The 27,055-nt window shown below is 41.7% G+C and overlaps 1 protein-coding gene across 3 annotated transcripts in view; it reads right to left on the bottom strand.

The window, feature by feature from the left end:
• The window catches only part of ndufs8.L (NADH:ubiquinone oxidoreductase core subunit S8 L homeolog), a 29,189-nt gene extending 8,661 nt beyond the window's left edge, over positions 1 to 20,528 (bottom strand). The window contains exons 1-6 of one of the 3 annotated variants that reach the window (XM_018224543.2): positions 20,474 to 20,528; positions 19,098 to 19,152; positions 17,141 to 17,197; positions 9,058 to 9,147; positions 1,475 to 1,647; positions 736 to 864 (exon numbers count right to left, since the gene is read on the bottom strand). In XM_018224543.2, coding sequence (XP_018080032.1) covers positions 736 to 864; positions 1,475 to 1,647; positions 9,058 to 9,147; positions 17,141 to 17,197; positions 19,098 to 19,140 — 492 coding nt within the window. In that variant the 5' untranslated portion in view covers positions 19,141 to 19,152; positions 20,474 to 20,528. Of the gene's footprint in view, positions 1 to 735; positions 865 to 1,474; positions 1,648 to 9,057; positions 9,148 to 17,140; positions 17,198 to 19,097; positions 19,153 to 20,170; positions 20,286 to 20,473 lie in introns of those variants that run through there. The other 2 variants (XM_018224541.2, NM_001093862.2) reach the window with 2 other exon arrangements.
• Positions 20,529 to 27,055: the final 6,527 nt, after the last annotated feature.

A 27,055-nucleotide genomic window follows, 5' to 3' on the forward strand; every position in this document is an offset into this window, starting at 1 on the left:
AGCACTGGAATTGTGCAGAGTAGTCATCATCATGTGGTCCTGATAGGTTCACCCGTCTCCTGGACTTCTCTGGCTGTGCCTGCCCAGCTCTACCTTACCTGTGTGCGCCATACTCTGCCTGCCCTACACTGTGGGAGGTGCACCTGGTGGGGGGTGTCCTTTGTAGTTGTTAGCATTTGGAAATACTTGTTAAGGAGTCCCTAAGGTGTTTTATTATGTGCTTAATATTTGAGAAAATGCTACTTTTTTACATAAACACACTGCACATTTCAATTTCATGATGGTTACGCTGCAAATTAGATATCGTTTCTATAACCTTTGTGTAACCTGGTCGGGTCCACAACAATCTCTGACAAAAAACTGCCATGTAAAATATTTTAAACTTGCAACCTTTGCTATTGCAGCAGAAGTGGAGCCTTTTCCTCTTTACTTACATGAGGGGGTCTGTTGTAGCATACACCCACAATTAATTTGCCTGTTACCTTACAATCTACAGTATGTAACTACCAACCCATATGACTTCAGTCATCTCCATGTTTTCCTTTATGCTGTTACAAGCCATGCTTAAAAATTGTTCATCATAAAATTAGTGCCCAGGTGCAAATTTGCTTGGCGTTTATAAATGATCCCCAGAGTGAGTATTTTCACTTGTTCAGAGCATTAAAGTTACATGATTTATGCCTATGACAAAAAGAGGAGAGAAAAAAAAAAAAAAAAGAACAAAGCACTGGTTACCTCCACAATTGCATCTACGGGGCATGCCTCCTGGCAGAACCCACAATAGATACACTTTGTCATGTCAATGTCATATCTTGTAGTTCGACGGCTTCCATCTGCACGTGGCTCTGCTTCAATTGTAATTGCCTGCAAAACATAAAACACTTGCAGCACCAGCATATCTACACAGGGAGTCCAACTTCAAGCAGTTATTCAGTAAAATAGTTACAAAGGGGCATTTATGATATAGCAGACCTATCATAGCTAGTCACCTTTATTTTATGGTTACTGTCAAATGACTAAGAAACATATACCACTTCCACTTAAAGGAACAGTAACACCAAACAAATGAAAGTATCCTAAGTAATGAAAATATAATGTACTGTTGCCTGCACTGGTAAAAGGCACAGGATACACAGCAGCTAACAGATAAACAGTAGCATGTAATGGGATTCTTTAGAAATTATCTCTTATCTAAAGGTGTGTCCTGCACTTCAATGGCTGCCCCCATGGTTACACAGCGGCTTGTGAATATAAATTATAGTTCTTAAACAAACATCAGTTTTGCCAGTACAGGGCACCAGTACATTATATTGTCTTTCCATTAAAACACTTCATTTTTTGGTGTTACTGTTCCATTAAGGATTGTGGTGGCAGCAACATAACGGTATAACATATGCAGGTATTGGACCCCAAATTTACAGTGCTTACCATGGAAAGGGGGGATATTGTATGCAAAGATATGTCCCAAACATACCTGAGCAGGGCAGGCTGCCTCACAGAGTTTGCAGGCGATGCAGCGCTCCTCACCCGATGGATACCTACGTAATGCATGCTCACCACGGAACCGTGGACTTAGAGGACCTTTCTCAAATGGGTAATTAATAGTTGCTGGCTCTCGGAACATATAACTCAGGGTCATTCCTAGACCTGTTGTGCATGAAACAAAAATGTCTAGGTGTAAAATTTTATAGAAAAGGGAAGGTAAAGTCATCATCAAAATCACATGAACAGTTTTATTTTTACCGAACAAACTAAACACAAATTTATTTGGTATTCCAAAATAAAAACAGGTTGTCTGACCCTTTTAATTTACTGAATTTTGCAGCCAACCATTATTATTAACAATTATTTTTGATTATTATTTAAAGCACCCATATATTTCCACAGTGCTGCACAATACATCAGAATGTTTAGTTTTCTAAAATACAGCTACTGTAGAATGTTTGGCCTTTTGATCTAAAAAATGCATATTTCTAAAGAGGTTTGAAAATTTAGTAGTGCTGTAAAACAATACTTATGATGTATTGGTGCATTCAGGAGACTCGAGACTTTCCAAATGTTTTGTATTTATATGCATAAAATCCAAAATATTTAGGATATAAAAATTTTTTTATAATAAATATAAATATTCGGGTATTTGGTGCTTATAACTTGTTAAAGAATTGGAAATACTCAAAAATCAGACAGATTTAGAAATATTAGGATGTCCTTATTAATGAAATATAGGTCTCCAAGGTAAACAAAAGTGTCCCCTATGAAATTACCAAAAAGTATTTAAATAAAGTCCAAACAAAAAAAAAAAAAAAAGGTTGAACTCGATGGACATGTGTCTTTTTTCAACCTTACTTACTATGTTACTATGTTACTATGTAAGTGCACAGACAATGTATACAGTAATACGGGCGGCTCTGCTGAAACAAGTCAATATCTCAGAAGGGTTATGGTACTTAAATACTGCATTTAAAGTAATGATAATGTGAACAAAGCCCATAGTCTGATTATTTCAGGGGGACAGTGAAGAGTAATTTGGTTATATCAGAAACAGTACAGAATTTTAATTGATCAGGCTTTGTGTGCTCTGGTTGAAACCTTACACTTGTGAAGGCAAAGCGAGTGTGGGAGCTGCTTAGCGAGTGTTGCATGTGATCGAAGTGTTGCATGTGAATTAAGTGTTAAGCAGCGTTAAAACCCTTAAGGCGTTGGGGTTTGCTGTGCATGCTGGGAGTGCTGGGTGCAAGGAGGGAGTAAGTGCAAATAACTGACTGCTGTGTGTTCTGTGAGTTATCTGACTGAGACAAACAGCTTTTTCTTCTCTCTCTTTGGGGTAAACTAGTTGATACATTAAGTGCATTTACTTTCTTTTTGTGTTTTAGCTTTAGAGGTCTAAGGGGAACATAAAAAAAAGTTAATAAGGGTTTTTATTTACTGCTGGTAGCAAATAGCATTTTTTTTTTCTCCTTTCCCTCTTTCTTCTAATTAAGGGGGAGGGGTTAATCAGGTAAATTCTGAACAGGCTTTGTGTGCTCTGGTTGAAACCTTTCACTTGTGAAGGCAAAGCGAGTGTGGGAGCTGCTTAGCGAGTGTTGCATGTGATCGAAGTGTTGCATGTGAATTAAGTGTTAAGCAGCGTTAAAAACCTTAAGGCATTTAAAACGGAAAAGGTGTTGGTGAGGAATTACATTTGGGAGACTAAGTACCATTGCTGGTATTACTCAGTGTGTGTCTTGTCACATGTATGTGGTGTTGGAGCAGCAGTTCCATGCAGTATTTACATGTGAGAGATGTCGGTGGGTGAACTTGCAGCACCGAGAGCATCGGCAAACGAGGGGAATGACAGGAGGCTCGCAGAGCAACCACTGGCAGGGGCTAGTGGAGTGGGGGGAGGAGAAGGGGCAGTGGAGGCTAATGAGGGAGGAAGGTTTGTGACAGTCAAGAGGGGAAGTAGGGGACAGAAGAGTAGGGGGGCTGGTCCACAGTTTGTCCAAAACAGCAAATTCGCCGTTTTGGCTGAAGATGCTGGGGAGGAAAACTCAGAACTGGCGTGTATGGAGCAGGCTGACTCTCTGAGCACCCCGGGAGGCAGTGGCTCTAATACGGGTGGTGGGGGGAGTGCAAGGAAGGAAAGGCAGGTTCTAGTTATAGGGGATTCAATTATTAGAAAGGTGGATAGGGTAATCTGTCGCAAGGCCCCTACATGCCGAACAGTCTGCTGCTTGCCTGGTGCTAGGGTTCGGCATGTGGTGGAACGAGTGGACAGATTATTGGGAGGGGCTGGGGAAGACCCAGCGGTCTTGGTACACATAGGTACCAATGACAAAGTTAGAGGAGGTGGTGAAGTCCTCAAAAATGATTTTAAAAAAACTAGGTTCAAAGCTGAGGGCGAGGACTTCCAAGTTAATTTTCTCAGAGATATTACCTGAGCCACGAGCAACGCTAAGGAGACAGCGGGAGCGTAGGGAGATTAATGCGTGGCTGAAAGATTGGTGTAGGGAGGAGGGTTTTGGGTTTTTGGAGAACTGGGCTGATTTTTCAGTCGGCTACAGGCTCTTTGCTAGGGATGGGCTGCACCTCAATGATGATGGGGCAGCTGTTTTGGGAGAGAAGATGGCTAGAGGGTTGTAGGAGATTTTAAACTAGGTCGGGGGGGAGGGTTCAGTAAAAGATTCAGTGGTAGACAGGTTAGATGAGATAGTGGGCAAAGAAAGGGAAAATGGGCGAGGAGATTTGGCTGGGGATACTGTTAAGGATAGGGAGGACCACATGTCATATGTTCAATATGGTGCCAGTATTAAATGTATGTTTACAAATGCAAGAAGTCTGATTGGTAAAATGGGAGAGCTGGAGCTGCTGGTGATGGAAGGAAAATATGATGTGTTTGGTGTGGCCGAAACATGGCTGAATGAGTCGCATGACTGGGCAGTAAATATCAGTGGCTATACTTTGTTTCGGAGGGACAGAGGCAATAGAAAAAGGAGGAGGGGTATGTGTGTATGTTAGGCAGGATTTAAAAGCTCATATAAAGGAGGAGGTTATGTTAGAAAATGAGGGGGCAGAAGTCATATAGGTGGAGTTCTTCACCAATTGTAAAGAATCCAGCAAATTAATTGTAGGCGTATGCTATAGACCCCCTAATGTAAGTGAGGAGGAAGAGACAAAGCTCCTAATGCAAATAGAAAAGGCTGCTAGTTTAGGTAAAGTAATGATAATGGGGGATTTTAATTACCCAGATATTGACTGGAGCAACGGTACTGCTAGATCAGTTAATGGGAACAAGTTTATAAACTTATTGCACGACAATTTTTTAGCACAGGTTGTTGAGGAGCCTACTAGAAAAAATGCTATTCTTGATTTAGTGATCTCAAATGACCCAGAACTTATAGCAAATGTACAAGTCATTGAACCCCTGGGTAATAGTGACCATAAGGTTATATATTTTAATGTCTGGTGCAAAAAACAAAAATATACTGGGGCAACAAAAACCATTTTGGAAAAGCTAATTTTAGTGCCTTGAGGGCTGCCCTACAGAGCATTGATTGGGGCATTAGGTTTTCAGCTAAAAACACAGAACAGAAATGGTTGTCCTTTAAAATGATATTAAATCATTACTGTTCTCAATTTATTCCCTTAAGGACTAAACGTAGAAGCTCTAAGAATCATCCTGTGTGGCTTAATACAGAAGTAAAGAAGTTAATGGGAAAGAAGAGAAAGGCATTTAAAAACTACAAATCTGTAGGGACAGAAGCTGCATTTAATGAATATAAACACTGTAATAAATGTTGTAAATCAGCAATCCGGAAGGCTAAGAAAAGAAATGAAGAGTTAATTGCGGTGGAGGTGAAAACTAACCCTAAAAAGTTTTTTAAATATATTAATAGTAAAAAGATGCAGGTTGAGAGTGTTGCTCCATTAAATAATGGTGCCAGTATGGTTGTAACAGATACAGATAAGGCAAATGTGTTAAATCAGTTCTTTTCTTCAGTGTATACAATAGAGGAGTCTGGGTTCACAGGCTCACTTAATAACTGCACGAATGGTTCAGCTCAATCTAGTCAGTGGCTGACTCAGGATATGATTCAAAAAGCTTTAATACAAATTAATGTAAACAAGGCTCCAGGGCCTGATGGTATACACCCCCGGGTTCTAAGAGAGCTTAGTTCAGTTTTAGACCAGCCCTTATTTCTGATTTTCTCAGATTCACTGTCATCTGGTATGGTGCCTATGGATTGGAGAAAAGATGATGTTATTCCAATATTTAAAAAGGGATTACGATCTCAGCCTGGCAATTATAGGCCAGTGAGCTTGACATCTGTGGTGGGCAAATTATTTGAAGGCTTGTTAAGGGATCACATTCAAAATTTTGTCCTAATGAATGGCATTATGAGCAACAATCAGCATGGCTTTATGAAGGATAGGTCATGTCAGACGAATTTGATTGCATTTTATGATGTGGTAAGTAAGATTCTGGATAGTGGGGGGGCAGTAGATGTGATCTATTTGGATTTTGCCAAAGCATTTGATACTGTGCCCCACAAACGACTGCTTTCTAAACTAAGGTCTGTTGGGCTTAATGAAGTCGTTTGCACGTGGATAGGAAACTGGCTGCAGGATCGGGTACAGAGGGTGGTTGTTAATGGGACATTCTCTACTTGGAGTAAGGTTCTTAGTGGGGTCCCCCAGGGCTCAGTATTGGGTCCACTTTTATTTAACTTGTCATTAATGACTTAGGGGAGGGTGTTGTAAGTAATGTATCAGTGTTTGCAGATGACACAAAATTATCCAGCCCAATAAATTCCATCCAGGATGTGGCATCCTTGCAACATGATCTTGACAAACTGGCAATCTGGGCAGCTAAGTGGCAAATGAGATTCAATGTTGATAAATGTAAAGTCATGCACCTGGGATGTAAAAATATCCAAGCCACTTTTACCCTTGATTGGACTGCACTAGGCAAATCCATTATGTAAAAGGACCTTGGAGTCCTTGTAGATGATAAACTTGGCTGTAGCAAGCAATGCCAGTCAGCAGCATCAAGGGCAAATAAGGTCTTGAGCTGTATTAAAAAGGGGCATAGAGTCAAGGGAGGAGGGGGTCATTCTTCCACTGTATAGAGCACTTGTAAGGCCTCATCTAGAATATGCCGTACAGTTTTGGTCTCCATCACTCAAACAGGACATTATTGTATTAGAGAGGGTACAGAGAAGGGCAACTAAGCTTGTAAAAGGTATTGAAAATCTTAGCTATGAGGAAAGACTGGCCAAATTGGAGATGTTCACACTGGAGAAGAGGCGCTTAAGGGGTGATATGATGACTATGTATAAATATATAAGGGGATCAAATAATAATCTCTCTAATGCTTTATTTACCAGTAAGTCTTTCCAGCTGACACGAGGTCACCCATTCCGATTAGAAGAAAAGAGGTTCCGCCTAAATATTCGGAAGGGGTTTTTTACAGTGAGAGCTGTGAAGATGTGGAATTCTCTCCCTGAATCAGTTGTACAGGCTGATACATTAGATAGCTTTAAGAAGGGGTTGGATGGCTTTTTAGCAAGTAAGGGAATACAGGGTTATGGGAAATAGCTCATAGTCCAAGTTGATCCAGGGACTAGTCCGATTGCCATTTTGGAGTCAGGAAGGAATTTTTCCCCCTCTAAGGCAAATTGGAGAGGCTTCAGATGGGTTTTTTGCCTTCCTCTGGATCAACTGGCAGATAGGTAGTTAAAAAAAAAAAAAAAAAAAAAAAAAGGTTGAACTCGATGGACGTGTCTTTTTTCAACCTTACTTACTATGTTACTATGTTACTATATTTAGAAGGTTTTTCAATTTAGCATGATAAGGCTTTTTCATCAAGATAGTTCCCCTTTCAAAAACACTACTACAGGGAAGTCTGAAAAAGGAGAAAATCCGGACAGCAGATAAGCTCTGCAAAATATAATGGTATTCTACAGTTATCCGTTATGTAACCTGCGCCATTTAGCCCTATTTCAACTTGAAAGTCTTACCCCCATGGCTACACAGCAGCTTATTTATACAAACTATAGTCATGTTTCTGAAGACAATTCACCAGGGCAACAGTACATTATAATTATTTTAAAACACTTGTTTTTGATGTCATTTTCCTTTAATACAACAGTTCAGTGTAAAAAAATAAAACCTGGGTAAATAGATAGGCTGTGCCAAATAAAAAATGTTTCTAATAAAGTTAGTTAGCCAAAAATGTAGTTTATATAGGCTAGAGTCATGTCTAACATAACAGAACTCACTCACTTCCCACTTTGTGCTTTAAGCTTAGTTAGTCACCCTTTAAGGGTAAGGGCACACTCTAAGATTTGGGGAGATTTAGTCGATCGCCCGGAAAATCCTTTCTGCCGGCTACAAACTAAATTGCCAGCAGGATGGCACTTGGAGCGTTTCATTTTCCAAAGTCACCTCATGAGGAAACTTCAGAAAATGAAGTGCTCTGAGAGCCATCCTGCTGGCGATTTCGATTCTAGCTGGCGGGAAGGCTTTTTTATCCGTATGTTCGCACACTGAAAACAGGCACAATTTAGAGAAAGAGTGGTTAAAAAAAAATGGTTTTTACTTTTATGCAGAGAAAAGTATTTTACATGAACAACGCCATACAACACATGGCATAATTTATACAATATTAAAAATAGCATACAATATCAACCACCCATTGATTATACATAGCAAGCAAGATATCAACAAGGAGCGAATACACCTACCAGAAAAATGAGAATGGCCCCAACGTTTTGGCACCAAGGCCTTTGTCAAGGGGATCCCCTTGACAAAGGCCTTGGTGCCAAAACGTTGGGGTGGTTGATATTGTATGCCATTTTTAATATTGTATAAATTATGCCATGTGTTGTATGGCGTTGTTCATGTAAAATACTTTTCTCTGCATAAAAGTAAAAACCATTTTTTTTGAACCACTCTCTCTCTAAATTGTGCCTGTTTTCAGTGTGCGAACATACGGATAAAATTCATTGGTATAGGTTACCTTCAGTAGGGGCAAAAGGGTTTAGGGGGGCGTCCCCCACCCTTTTTCGATTACACGTCTCCCCCACAAATAAGATAGATCTCACCAGATCCTTTGTTCCGGTTCTTAGTGTAGCTTAGTAATGCGCCTTTCCTCTGTGCAGATACGCTTAGAATAGAAGCAGCTGTACACTTGGAGACTGACACACACTAGACAGTACGCATAGAATATAAATGTCACAATATAAGGCTGATTAGTAATTAATACAGATAATTACTACATCGGCTCAGAAACCAGTGCAACTAGCATCAGAATTTAAAAATCAGCCCTGTAGCATCATCTTATATTATAGGCCAACCTCATTTTCTGTTTGATAATTTGCGACAACCCCCGAAGCTTAGCTTTGAAACAGAGCCCACTAAGCATGTAAGTGTCGCAGACACTTTCAAAGATGGTGACCCCCCTGTGACAAGTTTAAAGTCCTGGATCACCTTTAGGCTGGTGCAACGAGTAAATAAAATATGGCATGTTTAGACATTAATTTTTAGGGTTTAGTTCTCCTTAAAATAAATACTCACCTCTAAAAAGCTCTGTCCAAAGTAAGGTCTGGGCTGCACGATCAGTTACAGACTTTAGGTCTGTTGCCTCCTCTCGAGCATTAACATATTCTGTAGGAAACAAAGTAACTATAAACAAACATAGAAATTCAAAAATTTGTCACATTCCACATAATTTTTCATGGATATCCAATAACCCAGGTACTGGTGTAGCTATATAGAGGAAGCAGGGCCACTCACCTTCAATTTATCTTTCAGCACGTTAAAGAACATCTCATTCCTAGCAACTTTGCAGTTAGCCTTTATATATATATACCCCCACACACATTTTTATGTAATATAGTTTTTGTCTTATTTGCCTTCCACTTCTTCCAAGCCAAACCACTATTGCTCTATGAAACTTCAATTTTATTGTTACATATGGTTACTTTTTTTATTACATAACTTCCTGCTCTACCCCTTTCCTATTTCCTATTCTACTGCCCTGATAATTAATCATTGACAGCTGATAAATGCTATGGCATAATTAACTGTACCTTTATTGAGCAGTGCCCCCCCCCAGCGGTTACAGAACAAAAACCACCTGCATTCTAGGGACTAGAAGGAAGGCCACTTTGTGACGTGTTATTGAATACTGACAAAAAAGCATGTTTCTCTATACAAGCAGGTGGTGGTCCAGCTATTACAAAGCAAAAACTGCATCCTAATGTAGTTAATTGTGGTCAGCTGGAATGATACTGTTTGATATAAAGTACTGACTAAAAATTATGTTCTTTCATGTGAGTGGTGGCCCTCCAGCTGTTACAGAACAAAAACTGCATGTACCCTTGGCTGGAGCTAACAGTTGTTCAAATAAATGCTTGGAAATGCAATATAACTTTATCTCAGAAGTATGGGACCACATTCTGTTTTAAGAAAGCTTTGACTAAATCAGGAACAGAGTAAACAAACACTGTGTGGACTAACAGGCAGAGAGACATAGGGCAAAGACTTAAGATAGCCATAGGAGTGAATCGCTCCCAGATATGCCCACCTTGAGGTGGGCCCTAGTGCCAACAATCGGATCACAATGAGGAGAATGCAGGTAGTCAACAAATCTATTTGGTCCTCGATCCAACTGGATTTTTAGATCTGCTCAATCGACATTTGGAAAGTCCATGGAAGGCCCACCTACACTGCTCAATAAGCTACAGACAACCGGTCGTCAGTTTATATATGCTCTTGTATGGGGACATTTAGGCTGCTATAGCAAAGGTCTGACATCACCAGCTAATGAGACAGGGCCAGACACATAGTACAGGGGTGTTACTTGCTGTGTCTCAATACATGATTTTATGTTACTCTGAAGGTGTTTAATAATGGATTACCTATGTTTTTGTGATATTTCACATATTGTGATATCTACTGGTAAGTAAATTTGTTTAGGACTGATGCAAAGGACACTATCTCTTCTTTACTTGAATGCAGGCATTACCCCTCTTTGCCTATATGTCTGTCAATTCACTTTTCTCTTAACATGCATGTACGCCACTATGTTTTTGGAGTGCTAAGTTGAAATTGTATATAGTAAATTTGTAATGTATGCATAAGGGAAGGGGGTCCAGCCCCTTTTTAAAGAGGACTGTATAAGTGCATTAAAGCTCTTTCAAACATTAAGGGGCATATATATTATGCTGTGCAACTGAAAAATGGTGTAAAAAGCTGTGTAATTTTACTGCACACAAACGCCAGATTTTCCACCGTTATTTCACGTTGCTTCTGATGGAAATTAATCTAAGAAAAAACTTTACTCAATTTTTTACGCCAAAGCCTGGCGATGTATGGTGTATTATTCCCCTGTTTTTTACACAGCATAATAAATATGGCCCTTAGCACTGGCAGTATGAGCTTCAAAATCAACTGCGAAAGTTCTCTTATTTTGCATGCTTTCATCTGTTGATTAAATTGTGAGGGGGTAACAGGCTCTTCACCACGGTTCAGGGTACTATTGTGAGAGAGGCAGGGAGGCAGTAAGTGAGGGGGGAGCACCGATTGTAGGAGAGGGAGGTAGGAGAACAGTTACTTCAGTGAGTGGCTTTTATGCAAACCCTCAGAACAATCTAGGCAGAGACTTCATCTGTGCAAAACATAGGGGAACATAAGATATCATTTTATGGACAGCAGTAAAAAAAAGTTTGAAAAGACAAGGTGAAACACCCTTTTAAAAGATTACCAAGTCTTTATTTTTAAAATCCCATAAAACTGCCCCCAGAATAACATACCTTTCTCTCTGCATTCATATTTATTTGCTTTCTCTATTTCAAGGAGTTGAACCACAGCTTTTTTTAGTTACTTCCTTGTCTAGCATGAATCTTTGCCCCCTTTTGCTTTTGGAGCACTCCTTCTCTCAGACTATGAAGACCTTGAAGAGGTACGCATATAAGGTTGCCACCTGGCTGTTTTTTTACCAGCCTGGCTGGTAAAAATGATGGTTGATCCCATTGTTATTAATAGGGAAAAAAGATAAATATAAAGGAAGGCCGGTATTTTTTTCCAGAAAAGGTGGCAACCATATGCGCATACCTGATGGATTTCAATAGAAGAAGGCAGGAGAAGGAGAGCAGCTTCACACTAGACAAGTAATAACTAAAAGAGCCGCTGTACGGCTGCTTATAATATAGAAACCAAATGCAGGGAGAAACTTACATTATTCTGAGATCTGTTTAGAAAAGGTTAGAAAAAAAAAAAGGTTTAACATTTCTTTACAAACATTTGAATTAGTGACACATTTTGGTTAAGCTTAGTAATTCATACAGATGTATTTTGTATGAAAAATTCTGTATGTTTTGCTTTCTGTGCACTCGTCCATCTAAATGAGATGCAACTGGACTGCTTTTGACACTGGTTATTTGGATCTTTGGAATCCCCTAGTGACATCTGTTGGTTGTATTTGATATTACAAGTGGACTATAATGTATTTTTAGAGCACCAACGTATACTGTAAAATAAATGTGTTTATACAAAGAAATTATAGATAGATAGATAGATAGATAGATAGATAGAACATATTGACTACATTTGGCATTTATGTTTGTGTTCTGTGAGCAGAAAAAACAATAAAGGCTATTAGTTACATTGGAAATGAGAGATTGCCGTTTCTTTGGTACTTTTGAGGAATAACAGACTCAAGTCTAATGACATCTCAATTATATTTGTTAATACATATAGATGTTCCTATCAAAGGATAATTGTACAGCGAAACCTCAATTTTACATCCCCTGATTTAAAGTTTACGGTACTCTATTTTTTGTGGTCCTACCTATATAATATGCATAATAAATTTCTCTTATTTTATTTTTTCCTCTTATCGTACACAATTTTTTCTGGTCCTCAGAAAAACAAAGAGGATTATACTGTATATAATTTATCAAAGGTCAAATTTTCTAATGACCGTTTACACATTGGTGTAATCCATATTTACAGCGCTGCGAAATATGCTGGCAATATATAAATAAATGTTAATAATAATATTAGACATTTCCAAATTCTGCGCACAGAACAGTTGGATGCTTCGGTCATTGGTTTTGGCTGTAAGTAAGAGGTTCTATAGCAAAACAGGACATAGGAATCAGTGTTTAGTCTGCTCTTATTTTCTATGTTTTTAGTCCAATGTTTTTAATTTGTTCATAAATAAACTCGAGATTGTCATTGTACTGTCTCTATTTTTGCTAATAATACTTAGGGCCCAATTTATGATTATTTACTACACTAGGAAAGTGTGGCCTAGGGGCACCCGCCGTTGTAATCCGGCCCAGGTAGTGTGACAAAATTTAAACTCCCTCAGATCCAGCCCCACAATTTCCTTTTCCAAGTGGTTGACTAGCAAACACAGGAAGTTTACAAGACAGGCATGTTACTGTTGCAACGGTTTATTCAGACGTGTGTGTGTATAATGCAGCAGACATAAACCATGTATGCGCGAACATTATTTAGAAAAAAGGAATAAATTATATGCTTATATCAGAAAGATGCCATAACCAAAAAAGCCACAGCAAGCAAAATGCAGAGATAAAACTACCCTTAAATGGCATACCCTTTTAGTAAGCAATTTTAAGCGCCCAAGTAACGATTTCCGAAGGGTTTTCTAGGACTTATATCTGGTAGCGGTGAGTGTGTGCATTTCTACATACAAAGTCTCCATATCTCGCCCTTACACGTGCCATTGCAAGGCAGTATGTCCTTCGTTACAGGAAGCATACAACCATTTTTTCCATAGAGTGATACAGGACTTCTATCAGGCAGTGGTAGATGTGTGCATTGCTGCACACAAAGTCCCCATACCTCACCAAAATGTAAGCCATTGCTAGGCAGCACTCCCTTAGTTACCGAGAGCACCCAGATCTCATCAAGCCTGTCAAGCAGGACTGCACAGGAGTATCTTAGTTCACCTCCATATTAAATTAGTGCATTAACTACCATATATAATGGTTACCAAACAATGCCACATGTGGCTAGTTTATAAGCAGTACCTACAAGGCAACAGATAATAGGTACGTAGACTTATAGCCACATGCCTGAAATGCCATTACACTCCTTGTATTTTACATAACACTCCTTGTATTTATACCCACATGCCTAGAATGCCACTCTACTCCTTATATTGTAATGAATTGCTGGAACAAAAAAAAGTGTAGGCTGGTGTGGCAGAAAGAGAGTAAGATATCAGGGATAGAGAAAGTGTGTACAGGGTGTTACATACATAACCAGCCTATTAAGGTACTAAGTATTTAAAGGGAATTTACGGTCATGGGAAAAATGTTTTCTTCAAACGCAAGTTAATTGTGCTGCTCTAGCAGAATTCTGCACTGAAATCAGTTTTTCAAAAGAGCACACAGATTTAATATTTAAATTTGAAATCTGACATGGGGCTAGACATATTGTCCATTTCCCAAGTGCCCCAGTCATGTGATAAACTTCAGTCACTCTTTACTGCGAGTTGTAGTGATATCACCCCCCCCAGCAGCCAAACAACAGAACAATGGGAAGGTCACCAGATAGCAGCTGCCTGATAGATCTAAGAACAGCACTCAATAGTAAAATCCAGGTCCCACTGCGGCACATTCAGTTACATTAAGTTGGAGAAACAACAGCCTGCCAGAAAGCAGTTCAATCCTAAAGTCCTGGCTCTTTCTGAAAGCACATGACCAGGAAAAATGACATGAGATGGCTGCCTACACACCAATATTACAACTAAAAAAAAATACACTTGCTGGTTCAGGAATGACATTTTATATTGTAGAGTGAGTTATTTGCAGTGTAAATAGTGTAATTTACAAATAAATAATACATCATAAAAATCATGACACACTCCCTTTAACTGACAAGAGGACAAAACATAAGACCAGCCACTGTTCTCAATGACATCAAGCAGTTGAGTGTCTCCAGGTACTGTTAATCATTCGTTCGTCAATCTGGTTTCTGTCTCTCCCATCAGGAAAACACCATGTCAGCTTGTGGATATTACAAGTCAAAAAAAAAAAGGACTGCACACTCAAACATAAAAAAGTCAAAATTATTGCATCAAAAAGACTTGCATATAATTGGCACTACGCGTTTTAACCACATAGGTGGTCATCAGGGAAAAAATACAAGAAAAAAAGGAAAAAAAGGGGCAAAACGATTGCGTGCATTTATGCAGTTTATATACCTTCAAGATGTCCCCATAATAAATAAAATACATTTTGACTTTTTATATTGGAGTGTGCGATACTTTTGTTTGACTTGTACTTAATTTATTAGGAGGCTTCATATGGGCAGTCTTCATGGGATTAGCACCTCAGCATTAATTCAAGCAATGGGTGTGCGCCCTCTAAATTATAGTCTTATTTAGCTTGTGGCTATTAAGATGAGGAAACAAGGTACCTTCTATGGCGTAACTTTTCATGGTACAACATGCAGCTAGCTTTTCTCCTAGCTGTATGTTTCCCCGTAGCTTTGTCATAACAGATATTACTCATCTCAGCATTTGCATTCATGTCTTCCATGAAAATAATGATATCCTGCTGAGGGCCTTTTTCTAATTCTTTCTGTAGAATGTCTGTTTTTCTTCTTCTTTGTGGTCATTTGTTGGTGTACGACACTGAATTAGGGATATGGTGACATCTTCCTTTCAACCAATTATCCATAAGTGACTTTTCAACGCATTTTCTAAAGCTGGCCATAGACGCAAAGATCCGATCGTACGAATCATTGAACAATAGGACTTCCCCATCTCCCGACCTGCCACTAACCATTCCGATTAAATAAAGTATAAAAGAACAGATCAGCCGAAGTTCTGCCCCTGACAGCAATCGTACGAAAGTTATGTCCGACAAAAGCTAGTGACAGTCTCCGACTGAAAATCGTATGATCAGCAATACATGCAGAGATATCGGCAGCCGACAAATCTTTTAACCTGTCTGATCAACCAAATGAAAATTGGACATGGTCCGAAAATCAGATCTTTGCGTCTATGGCCAGCATAAGAATGACTGCTACACCCTCTTAATGCTACCAACAATCTTGGCCTGAAAACAAGAAGTAGCCCTAATTTTTCCTGATACAGTCCATCTTCTTTCTAATATAATGTTATATATTCTATATAAACAAAATAACATGGCACCTTATTTATGCAAATCTTTAAACCAGATTCAGAAAAAACACCACACATTGTTGTAGTAAGGTTTTTCCTTGTTGCCGTTTCTGTAACATAGCTTGTTTTAAAAGTCAGGGTTGTTAGAGCTTAAAACACTGAGCTTAACCCCAAACCTGGAGGACAATTGGATCACTTTTTATTAGGGATGCACCGAATCCACTATTTTGGATTCGGCCAAATCCTTCATGAAGGATTCGGACAAATACCGAACCAAATCCTAATTTGCATATGCAAATTAGGGGTGGGAAGGGGAAAACATTTTTTCTCCTTGTTTTGTGACAAAAATTCACACGATTTCCCTCTCCGTCCCTAATTTGCATATGTAAATTAGGATTCGGTTCGGCCGGATTGAATCCTGCTGAAAAAGGCAGAATCCTGAACCGAATCCTGGACTCTGTGCATCACTACTTTTTATATGGTCTCTACTCTCTGTTCTGTCTGGTAAGGGTAACCAAACCTGAAGGATAATTTCCAACCAGCATCTCTCTCTGGGTCCCAGAGACACATACTTTCTTAAGGGTAAATGGTTTAACTTATTAAAAGGTAAAAAAAATACCTATTAATAAAAATGGATGTCCTTTCCTTAATGTTCCATTTCCTGTATGGCTTGTTTTAATCAGAGTCCACAAATATACATTTAAGAGATAAAAGTGGCAATACACCACCTTTTTCAAAATGTAATAGGGCTTGTGCTGAAAAGAGATTTCTCAATTAAAAAATAAGCAAAATGTATTTTCAGCACAAGCCCTATTCTTAGACGTAATGATGACAGATGAGGTACACTATCCCTTTAAATAAGGTTTTATACAAGTGTAGAATTATTATTGCTTACCTTAAACAATACAGTCAAGCCTGTTCTGTATTATCAACAGCACAGTACTTGGGCTCGGAGTGGTAATAATCTGGACTCCTTAACCCTCTAGCACTTATACCACTTTTTGCCGTAAATGGGTCTCTACCTTTTTAAGAATTTCTTTAGGATTAGTAAGAAGCAAAGATCTCACAGAATAGTACAGCATTATTTATTAAAGACATTAATTTTGATTCCTTGCACAGTAATGTAGCTGGGAGCTAAAGTAGTGGTGCAGGGTTGAGGCTAAGATGGGCAGCAAACGACTTTTGTCCGTTTAGGTTCTTATCTGCAAATATTTCTCCATTCCCCATTTGCCGCTGCTCCCCTCACTCACATGCGCCATTCTGTCGCTTAAAGGGGGACCCGTTACCCAAAAAAAAAATTCCAAATCCTATTTCATCAGCTCGCATAACTAGCAACAGTTACAAACTGTTGAAAGTTAACTACAGAAAAAACAATACCAAAGGTTAACCAAATTATAAGTGCGGTCACACTGTAATCAGTCAGATTTACTCTGCACTCTAAATTTGACACAACAAGCTTGTATTATTAAAAGGCAACATAACCATATTACTTACTGTATGAATGCATCTGTGAGGCAAGACTGAGAGACCTTGACAACACCGGAGGAATACCTGAGAAAAAGAAACATGGGTTAGACTGTCATTTAGAAAAAGTAATTTTTATATTTGTGCCGCAATATTTTGTGTGTATATGGATTGTACAACCACCATATAACATAAGGGAACAGTCTGCTCAGATCAAATTTGAGGGTTTCATTTTATTGTTATTCTTACATTTAATTGCTTATCTTTCTTTTCAGGCCACATGGGACATAATGGCAGGTGAGTTCTAGTGTTTTTAATTCTCCACAGTTATCCATTAAACAACTGTGAAGGTCAAAATGTACGTTAAGCTTAATAGAGAAATAATAATAAGATATAATTCCAAATTCTTTTTTATCATGTTAGTTGAGCAAAATAAAGTTTCCTTACACTATATTTATTATTTAAATGTGGTTTCCTTCAGTCTTGGAATTCACAATTATAGTAAACAGGGAGGTTTGTGACAAGGAAAGTTGTTTATCATCCCAAAATCTTGTGTATGTGCCAGAATTGTGAACCTAATGCCCATGCATGGTATCCTACACAATTATTTAAATTAAACATTGACAAGAAAAGAAAAAACAAAAATCTAGCAGAAATTGTCATATTTGTTCTGACATTTTTGGGGAGGGCTGTGTTTTCAAAGAACGTCTAGGAAGGGTGGAAGAGTGATGATAGATCTAATTTATTCAGAATTGATAGAGAATTTCAAAGGGGCGATTCACCTTTAACCTTAAGGGGAGGTTCACCTTTAAGTTAACTTTTAGTATGTTATAAAAAGGGCCAATTCTGAGCAGCTTTTCAATTAGTCTTCATTATTAATTTTTATAGTTTTTTTTTTAATTACTTGCCTTCATCTTTTAACGCTTTCCAGCTTTCAAATGGGGGTCACTGACCCCATATAAAAAAACAAATGCTCTGTTACTGCTACTTTTGATTACTTGTCTTTATTTTCAGGTCCTTGGCTATCCATATTCCAGTCTCTTAATCAAATCAATGCATGGCTGCTAGGGTAATCAAGACCATACCAACCAGACTGCTGAAACTGCAAACTGGAGAGCTGCTGAATAAAAATCTAAATAACTCAAACACTACAACTAATAAAAAATTTAAAAAACTGTTGCAAATTGTCTCAGAATGTCACTCTACATCATACTAAAAGGGTGAACAATCCCTTTAAATCTATATACAGAATGTTTCTTATTTCAGCATGATGAAGCTTATTAAATATTCATGTATGCAATAGTTTCCTAAGAAACTATAAAAAATGAAAAGCAACAGAAAATCCATTTAAGCACTTCTTTTTAAAAGCGGTCTTCTGGTTGCATTGATGTCTGCTAAAGGAATAGGGGAGAGTCGAGCATTTTCATTTGAGTTTCACTCTACAATGGCTCCCTATTCTTCATGGGCAAAAAGGACCAATACCCCTATTGAGGCGATAAGCAGGTCTGGAAGCCTCCTGGTAACTTGATGATCAAACAAAAAAATAAATAAAATTGAAATAGAGAGGACATGTAAATGTATTCTAGATGAACACTAAATGATAAATAGATCAGAAAAGTGAAAAAAAGCCCCCTATGCAAGGTTAGTCTAAATGCTGCTGAAAGACATGAATGAAGATTTGTTCTGACCAGTAAACCCTCATTATTTCATGTGTTTAAAGGAAGCTTTTCCTGCCATCTCCATTAAAGATTATTCTGGTGTCAGTAATGTTATTATAACAATGGGACCACAAAAGGAATCTATTTATAATTTACCTTGGGGTATGGAACATCGCTCTTTGTATACTTAAGTACCACATTATGTTAAACTTTATTTTTTACTGTGTTTTTGATAACCTGGGCTGTATTTAATAAAGCATGTCCATAGAACTCATATATAAACACACATAGAAAGCAGTATACACCTGTGAACATGACAACATACAAACCTGGTCGTTTAGCAGCATTATAGATGAGACGTGCACCCAGCATCCTCACGGTCTGCTGAAAGTTTGAGAAAGTTTATTACAAGATTCAGATGCCATATTTATTCTGCTGACAATTAAATGATTTTTATTTAAATGGGTGGTTAAACTTTACATTAAAGTTTAGTATGGTATAGAACGGCTAATTAAAAGCAACTTTTCAAAAGGACTTCTTTTTTCTTTTTATATATATTTTTTTTAATTATTTGCCTTCTACTTCGTACTCTCTCCAGCTTTCAAATGGGGGTCATTGACCCCCATCTAAAAAAAAACAAATGCTCTATAAGGCTACAAATGTACTGTACTGTTACACATATTTCTATTCATGCCCTCTCCTATTCCAGTTGCAAACTGAAGCGTTGTTGAATAAAAAGCTAAATAACTCAAAAATCACAAATAAAAAAAAAAGAAAACCAATTGCATATTGTCTCAGGATATGACACTAAAAGTTTAATTAAAGGTAAACAACCCCTTTAAGGGATCAATGGGTGAAAGTTAGAACTCACCATCTGATACAGTTCTAAAAATCCCATAGATGTATTTTTATTTATTTAGCTCTAAATGCACATTTTGATAAATCTGTCCCTAAATATTAATATTTAAAAGCTACGGATTAGATTCAAAATATAAAACAGATGTGCTGTACTTGGACAAATTAATGTTTTCATGTAGGGTGGGGGTATCATGCGCACTTCATAAAAAACCCCAACTAATAAAACCAATCATAACTTTCACAGAGACTTTCAGTCTAGGTACAGCTGGATGGGGAATGGATATGTTGGGTGGGAAGGCTAAACTTCACCCTGTACCCTATCCAATCCCCTGTGCCGCCTTACTGGGACTAAACTTCAGTGTCAAAACTAGCAGTATTGAAAGGTAAATCCGAGAAGGTCATGCAAGTCACCCTAGCTCTCATTCTCACAAAGACTGCAGTTCACTAACAGAAAAGGACTCTGTTAATCACGAGTACGTACATACTGCCCAACAATGCCGCTTATTATTCCCGACACAGCCCACGGTCCCTAATCACTACTTACACCTCCTGCTAAGCTGTTAACTGCAAGCACCTTGCCTCGTCTTTTACAGAAAATACCCAAGCCGCAAGTCTAACCACGCGAGACTCTGACGTCATGTATTACGCACATGCGTAGTGACGCGTCACGTAACTGCATTGTGGGAGTGACGAGCAGAGACTGTGTAATTTAGTGTTACACAATCTTGAATGTGCGCTGATAATCTGTGTTCCCTCTACTCGTACCACGTACTCTTGTTACAGAACGAAAAAAACTTTTTACTGTTGTTTGCCCTCCGCCCCCTCAGTTCCAATTCCAAATACTTGCCAACACTGCCTGTGTGCCCGTGTTCCATCCGGGTCTGTTCTCCCAATTCGACCGAAAATTAAAATAATTGCGCAAACTAGGGCCAGGTGAAATTGTAATCTTTTAGGCATTTTGTACTTGTTCATTTTTGGGTGAGAGGGATGCGGGTGGATGGGAGAATGAGATCATGCACTGCAGCTGGAGGTGAGCCATTATTTTTGGCGTGGGGGGGGGGTGGATGGGCTTGTGAATGGAGAATGAGGTCTAACATTGGAGGTAAGTTAGTTGAAAAAAAAAAAGTTCATAAAGTTCAACCTTTTAAACCTATATATAACTAGGGTTGCCACCTTTTCTGGAAAAAAAATACTGGGTTTCCTATATATTTATCTTTTTTCCCTAACATACCTCCCAACATTTTGGTAAGCAAAAGAGGGACAAGAAGTTGTGGTGCGTGTAGTGTGGCAAAATTGTTGTGGTCACGCCCATTTTTTGTGGCCACACCCCCTAATTACTGTGTTCATTTTACAAATTGTAAATAAGACTTATCACTTTAAATGGGCAGGGAGAGCTGTATGGCAGTCCCTACTAAGGGGGATGTAGAAGTTGAAGTGCAACTGGCTTCCCTCCACAGGTTATTGAACTACAACTCCCAGCGCCAACACCTAGAGAGCTACAGCCTTAGCCCAGGGCTAGTGGGGAGAGAGGAGGGGAAAGAATCTGTGCCTGGAACATTGATGTCAGTGTAGACAGGGTCGGACTGGGGGGCCCGGGGCCCACCGGGACTCCAGTCCGGGGCCCCCCTACAAGCCCCCGTCCCCCTGCTGCAACGCGCCGTGCGGCGCCCTTCAGTGTGCATGCGCACACGATGGCCCCCTCTGTGTGCGCACCGCGCTCCGTCTGCACGGCGATGCGCGCACGGCGCTGCGTCTGCACGCATGCGCACACTGCGCATCCACGAAGATCCTTTTTTTTTTCAAAAAACAAGCATCGGGGGAGGGGGCCTGGCCCGGCGGGGGCCCACGAGGGTCGGGGCCCACCGGGTTTTTTCCCGGTGTCCCGCCGGGCCAGTCCGACACTGAGTGTAGACCAGGGGTGCCTCGACTTTGTTACTCTGGGATCTACTCTCGACACCAGACCCCCATCAGGAGATCTACCTTGATAAAAATACTGGGCTGTCTACCATACGGCACAAGAACAAGTATTCCAAGCCCATAAAATGGTTATAATACTATGTAGAATAGGTTTACCTTGATAAAAATAGTTTATTTATACTATATTCATTTCCATGCTTTATCTACCATTCCCTTTATCAGCATTGGCAAGTGGGGGTTATATGGGAGTTGTAGTACAGATGAAGGTGCAGCAGATTGTCTATCCTTGATTGATGTAAATGGGGGGGCAAACTTCCTGCATTGCAAGGGCCCCTCTCACCCCCCCCCCAACTCTAGCCTTGACTGCACGAATCATAGTGTGGCAGCCTACTAACAGTTAATATGAGTGAGGAGTGGAACCCATTGCTCTCCAGCAGCACCCAATGTCTTTAGGCTCCAACTTTGCTCATGATGACAAAGTTAATGCGTAAGTGAGGTTGCAGAATGCAAGATCCAGTGCCTACACTGGTGCCTGCCTAACCTTCTATTTAGCACCCACATGTAAAGCACCCAATGAGGTCCTGCTGCAGCCCACCTGTTCCCACCATAGGTGACACTAATGAAATCACAATAGGGGAGAGCCCACATTAACCCTTTCCTAGTCACAGCTCAGCTTTTTTCCTTCTGCAGGGAACAGGTTAAAACCCTTTGTTAGCGATAGCCCTGATGCTCCCGTAACAGCCTGTCAGGAACAGCCAGGAATCGAACCCTGGTCCCTGTTGTTGGGAGGTTCTGCATTACCAGGGTGAGCCACTGGAGGATCTCTGTCCTCATGTTAGACACTGCTCTGGACAGACTTGAAATATATTCTTTCTCCCCTGCCTCATTATCCACATGTGTCTTCCATTCCCAATTAATGACCCTTTATAAGCCTGTCCCTGCCCTAAGATCCTGGCTTGATTATCTGAGCTCCTGAGCCCGATCCAGCCCCTTACTTGCGATTCCTGACTCCTGTGTCCCCTGCCTGGTTCCTGTGTTCCCTGCCTTGACTCCTGATTCCTGTTCCCACCTGGTTCCTGATTCCTTTCTCTGTGGATTCCCTGGTTTGACCTTCGGCCTGTTATCTCGACCCTGCTTGAACGCTGCCTGCCTTGCCTTCTCTTTGGACCTTGCTTGCCTGCCACCTGCCCAGACCTTCTCCGCCTGTTTATTGGACTTTGCTTTGCCTTTACCCAGGTTGTATCTTTCAGTTTATACTGTTATTGATATTTCATTCATCTCCCTTAAAAACTCCTTTATCATAACATGGCTTTTGCTGTTAAACCTGCAGTAAATGTGTATCACCTGGGTAATCCAGCATATACGCTCCATTCATCAGCACCCAAACCTGACAGTATAATCAAGCCACACAATAAGGAGCCTGCTGTTAACCCCTCTATATCACCTGAACAGGGTGAACTGCAACTCTCTGCTCAGTGGCTCTCATCAGTTAAAAAATATGAAGGAGAAGAGGGAACTTTTTCTGACTTTCTACTCGCATGTAAGAAATTTGCCTCTATTCCTTTTGTCAAGCAGACTCCAGACTCTATGAAGAGCAGACTCGTTATGATATTCCTCTTAGGGGGTAAAGCACAAGAGTGGGCAGAGGCTTGCATTGATGAAGAAGCTCACTTTTTGGAAGACCCCTGTTCATTTCTTTCTTTTTTGAAAACACCCTTCACGGGTGATTTATTGCCAGTCCCTTCCGACATTATATCCTCCAAGTTCTCCTGTCGTTCAAGGCTTTGTTAAGCCATTTCAATTTACCCCTCCAGTGCCAAGATATTCCCAACTTGTTGGCCTCAAAAATATCTATCAACCTGTTATACCCTATGATGAGAGTGAGGAAGAGGAAAGTTATTGGGAGGATATTTATGACGAGAGTGACTATGATGCCTGTAATGATGAAGACTGGGAAGATGTGGAGTCAGACGAAGTTCAAACTGCATTTACCACTAAATTTAAGGGTCGGTCAGTCTCCCAGTATCTGCCTGCAATGCACTCTCCAGTTATCTCCCAGTCTGCTTCTAAGCCTGTTGCTTTCCATAAATCAGCCTCCCTGGGTCTCAGGCCTGAACCACAGTTTATTTCTTTTTCTAATATACCACGGCCGGCTTCCCAGCCAAACTTCTCTCCCATCCCAGGCTCTGTGCCAGCAGCCCAGCCGGTTCCAGCAGCCCAGCCGGTTCCAGCAGCCCAGCCGGTTCCAGTGATGGCTTCCCAGCCGGTTCCAGCAGCCCAGCCGGTTCCAGTGATGGCTTCCCAGCCGGTTCCAGCAGCCCAGCCGGTTCCAGTGATGGCTTCCCAGCCGGTTCCAGCAGCCCAGCCGGTGACGGCTTCCCAGCCAGTCCCAGTGACGGCTTCCCGTGCCGGTCCCAGTGACGGCTTCCCGTGCCGGTCCCAGTGACGGCTTCCCGTGCCGGTCCCAGTGACGGCTTCCCGTGCCGGTCCCAGTGACGGCTTCCCGTGCCGGTCCCAGTGACGGCTTCCCGTGCCGGTCCCAGTGACGGCTTCCCGTGCCGGTCCCAGTGACGGCTTCCCGTGCCGGTCCCAGTGACGGCTTCCCGTGCCGGTCCCAGTGACGGCTTCCCGTGCCGGTCCCAGTGACGGCTTCCCGTGCCGGTCCCAGTGACGGCTTCCCGTGCCGGTCCCAGTGACGGCTTCCCGTGCCGGTCCCAGTGACGGCTTCCCGTGCCGGTCCCCCGAAAGCTGCCTCCCGTGCCGGTCCCCCGAAAGCTGCCTCCCGTGCCGGTCCCCCGAAAGCTGCCTCCCGTGCCGGTCCCCCGAAAGCTGCCTCCCGTGCCGGTCCCCCGAAAGCTGCCTCCCGTGCCGGTCCCCCGAAAGCTGCCTCCCGTGCCGGTCCCCCGAAAGCTGCCTCCCGTGCCTGCAGCCTTCCAGCCTGCAGCTCCTGTGCCAGTGGTCCCGTCTGCAGCTCCTGTGCCAGTGGTCCCGTCTGCAGCTCCTGTGCCAGTGGTCCCGTCTGCAGCTCCTGTGCCAGTACTTCAGCTTCCAGCCTCCGAGCCAGCAGCCTTGCCGCTTCCAGCCTCCGAGCCAGCAGCCTTGCCGGCTTCAGTCTGTGAGGACCTGTGGCCTCTGGGCCCAAGGACAAATCCACTTCTAGACCTGCCGTACCTGCTACGGGATCTGATAGTTCTGGTGCTCCAGAGTCTACCAGTCTTGTTGCTGTTCATGATGGTCTTCCTGTTGTCCTGGGCAAGCCACCACCTGTAATGGGTGCCTCTGCTGGTCCGCCACCTGTAATGGGTGCCTTGGCTGATTCTTCTGCTCTGCTGGCTGACTTTGGCGACTCTTCTGATTTGGCTTCCGACCCTGGCGACTCTTCTGATTTTGCTCCCGATCCTGGCAACTTACCTGTTTGGACTCCTGCATCAGGTGGTCCCCCGGTTCCAGAAGTGGCATCAGGTGGTTCCCCGGTTCCAGAAGTGGCATCAGGTGGTCCCCCGGTTCCAGAAGTGGTATCAGGTGGTCCCCTGGCTCCTGACTCTGGCAAATCCTCTTCGGCTCCTGACTCTGGCAAATCCTCTTCGGCTCCTGACTCTGGCAACTCCTCTTTGGCTCCTGACCCCGGCAACTCCTCTTTGGCTCCTGACCCCGGCAACTCCTCTTTGGCTCCTGACCCCGGCAACTCCTCTTTGGCTCCTGACCCCGGCAACTCCTCTTCTGATTTGGCTCTTAGTTTATTTGGATTCATTTATTGTCACTGGTTTCAAGTCTATTTAAGAATATTCATTTTTTACTTTGTTTTCCTGTCCATATCCATACAGTTTTCCCATTGGTTTCTCAGTCCCACTTTAAATTATCTGGCTTTGACTGTGGACGATGATATGAATCAGACGTTTGAATGCTTGCTTGGACAATCTAGCTACTGCATCATTTCAAGAGTTTTCTAAAAGGAACTTTCTCTTTGAACTCATGTACCCACCTGACCCTGGGATCGCCCTGAGGTCGATCCTTTGGGTGGGGGTAATGTCAGGAACAGCCAGGAATCAAACCATGGTCCCTGTTGTTGGGAGGTTCTGCATTACCAGGGTGAGCCACTGGAGGATCTCTGTCCTCATGTTAGACACTGCTCTGGACAGACTTGAAATATATTCTTTCTCCCCTGCCTCATTATCCACATGTGTCTTCCATTCCCAATTAATGACCCTTTATAAGCCTGTCCCTGCCCTAAGATCCTGGCTTGATTATCTGAGCTCCTGAGCCCGATCCAGCCCCTTACTTGCGATTCCTGACTCCTGTGTCCCCTGCCTGGTTCCTGTGTTCCCTGCCTTGACTCCTGATTCCTGTTCCCACCTGGTTCCTGATTCCTTTCTCTGTGGATTCCCTGGTTTGACCTTCGGGCCTGTTATCTCGACCCTGCTTGAACGCTGCCTGCCTTTGACCTTGCCTTCTCTTTGGACCTTGCTTGCCTGCCCAGACCTTCTCCGCCTGTTTATTGGACTTTGCTTTGCCTTTACCCAGGTTGTATCTTTCAGTTTATACTGTTATTGATATTTCATTCATCTCCATTAAAAACTCCTTTATCATAACATGGCTTTTGCTGTTAAACCTGCAGTAAATGTGTATCACCTGGGTTATGCAGCATATTAGCTCCATTCATCAGCACCCAAACCTGACACAGCCCATTGTAGCACAAAGCAAGCATTGGAAGTCTCATCTCGCAAGACTTTTAAAGTCACAGCCAGGAAGTGCCGTTTAATCTCCTGGCAGGTCGCGGTCTACCAGAAACAATCCTGCGATCTACTGGTAGACCGCGATCGACGTCCTCGGCACCGTCTCTCCGCACTGTTGTGTCTGCTGGCGCTGAATTACTGAATCCTACAACTGCTCCCCCTCTGCCGCTCCGGAAGAAGCAAGGAAGATCCGATCAGTGGGACATCTTCACCTGCTATCCGGGACGGCCGGACTGGCAGGTAAAATCGAGAGTGTCCCGCCTAATCCGGGACACTTGGGAGGTATGTATTAATAACCTTGGGATCAACCATCGTTTTCACCGGCCAGGTGGCAACCCTATTGTTATCGTAGAATTAAATGATCTTTTGTCTTAATGGACAATCGACCTGGAAACCTTGATGTATCGTGTGGTGATGTTGCGCAATCCCCCGGAAATAACGTCACAGCAGTTCATTCTTAGCTGGGGTCCAGTATTCTGCCTCCTTCTACAATGGCCAGTGGTTTATTATACACCAAGACAAAAGGTGGTCTTACAATATATCCAATCAATGAGCATGTTATGCTATGAATCAATTGGTGGAACCAGCACACAGACACATGTCCATAGAGGAGGGGGGGGGAAGGTAGACTTCCCTAGGCAAACAAAAGACACCAGGACAAAAGGCACTTCCCCCGGTAATATACATATACACAGACACAGTGATCTTAGCATGGCTTGTACTGATCTTGTAAAAGTACACCTTTGTTCAGTGGTCCATATTCCTCAATCCCAACCGGC

This window comes from Xenopus laevis, chromosome 7L (assembly GCF_017654675.1).
Source record: "Xenopus laevis strain J_2021 chromosome 7L, Xenopus_laevis_v10.1, whole genome shotgun sequence".
NCBI classification, from domain to species: Eukaryota; Metazoa; Chordata; class Amphibia; order Anura; family Pipidae; genus Xenopus; species Xenopus laevis.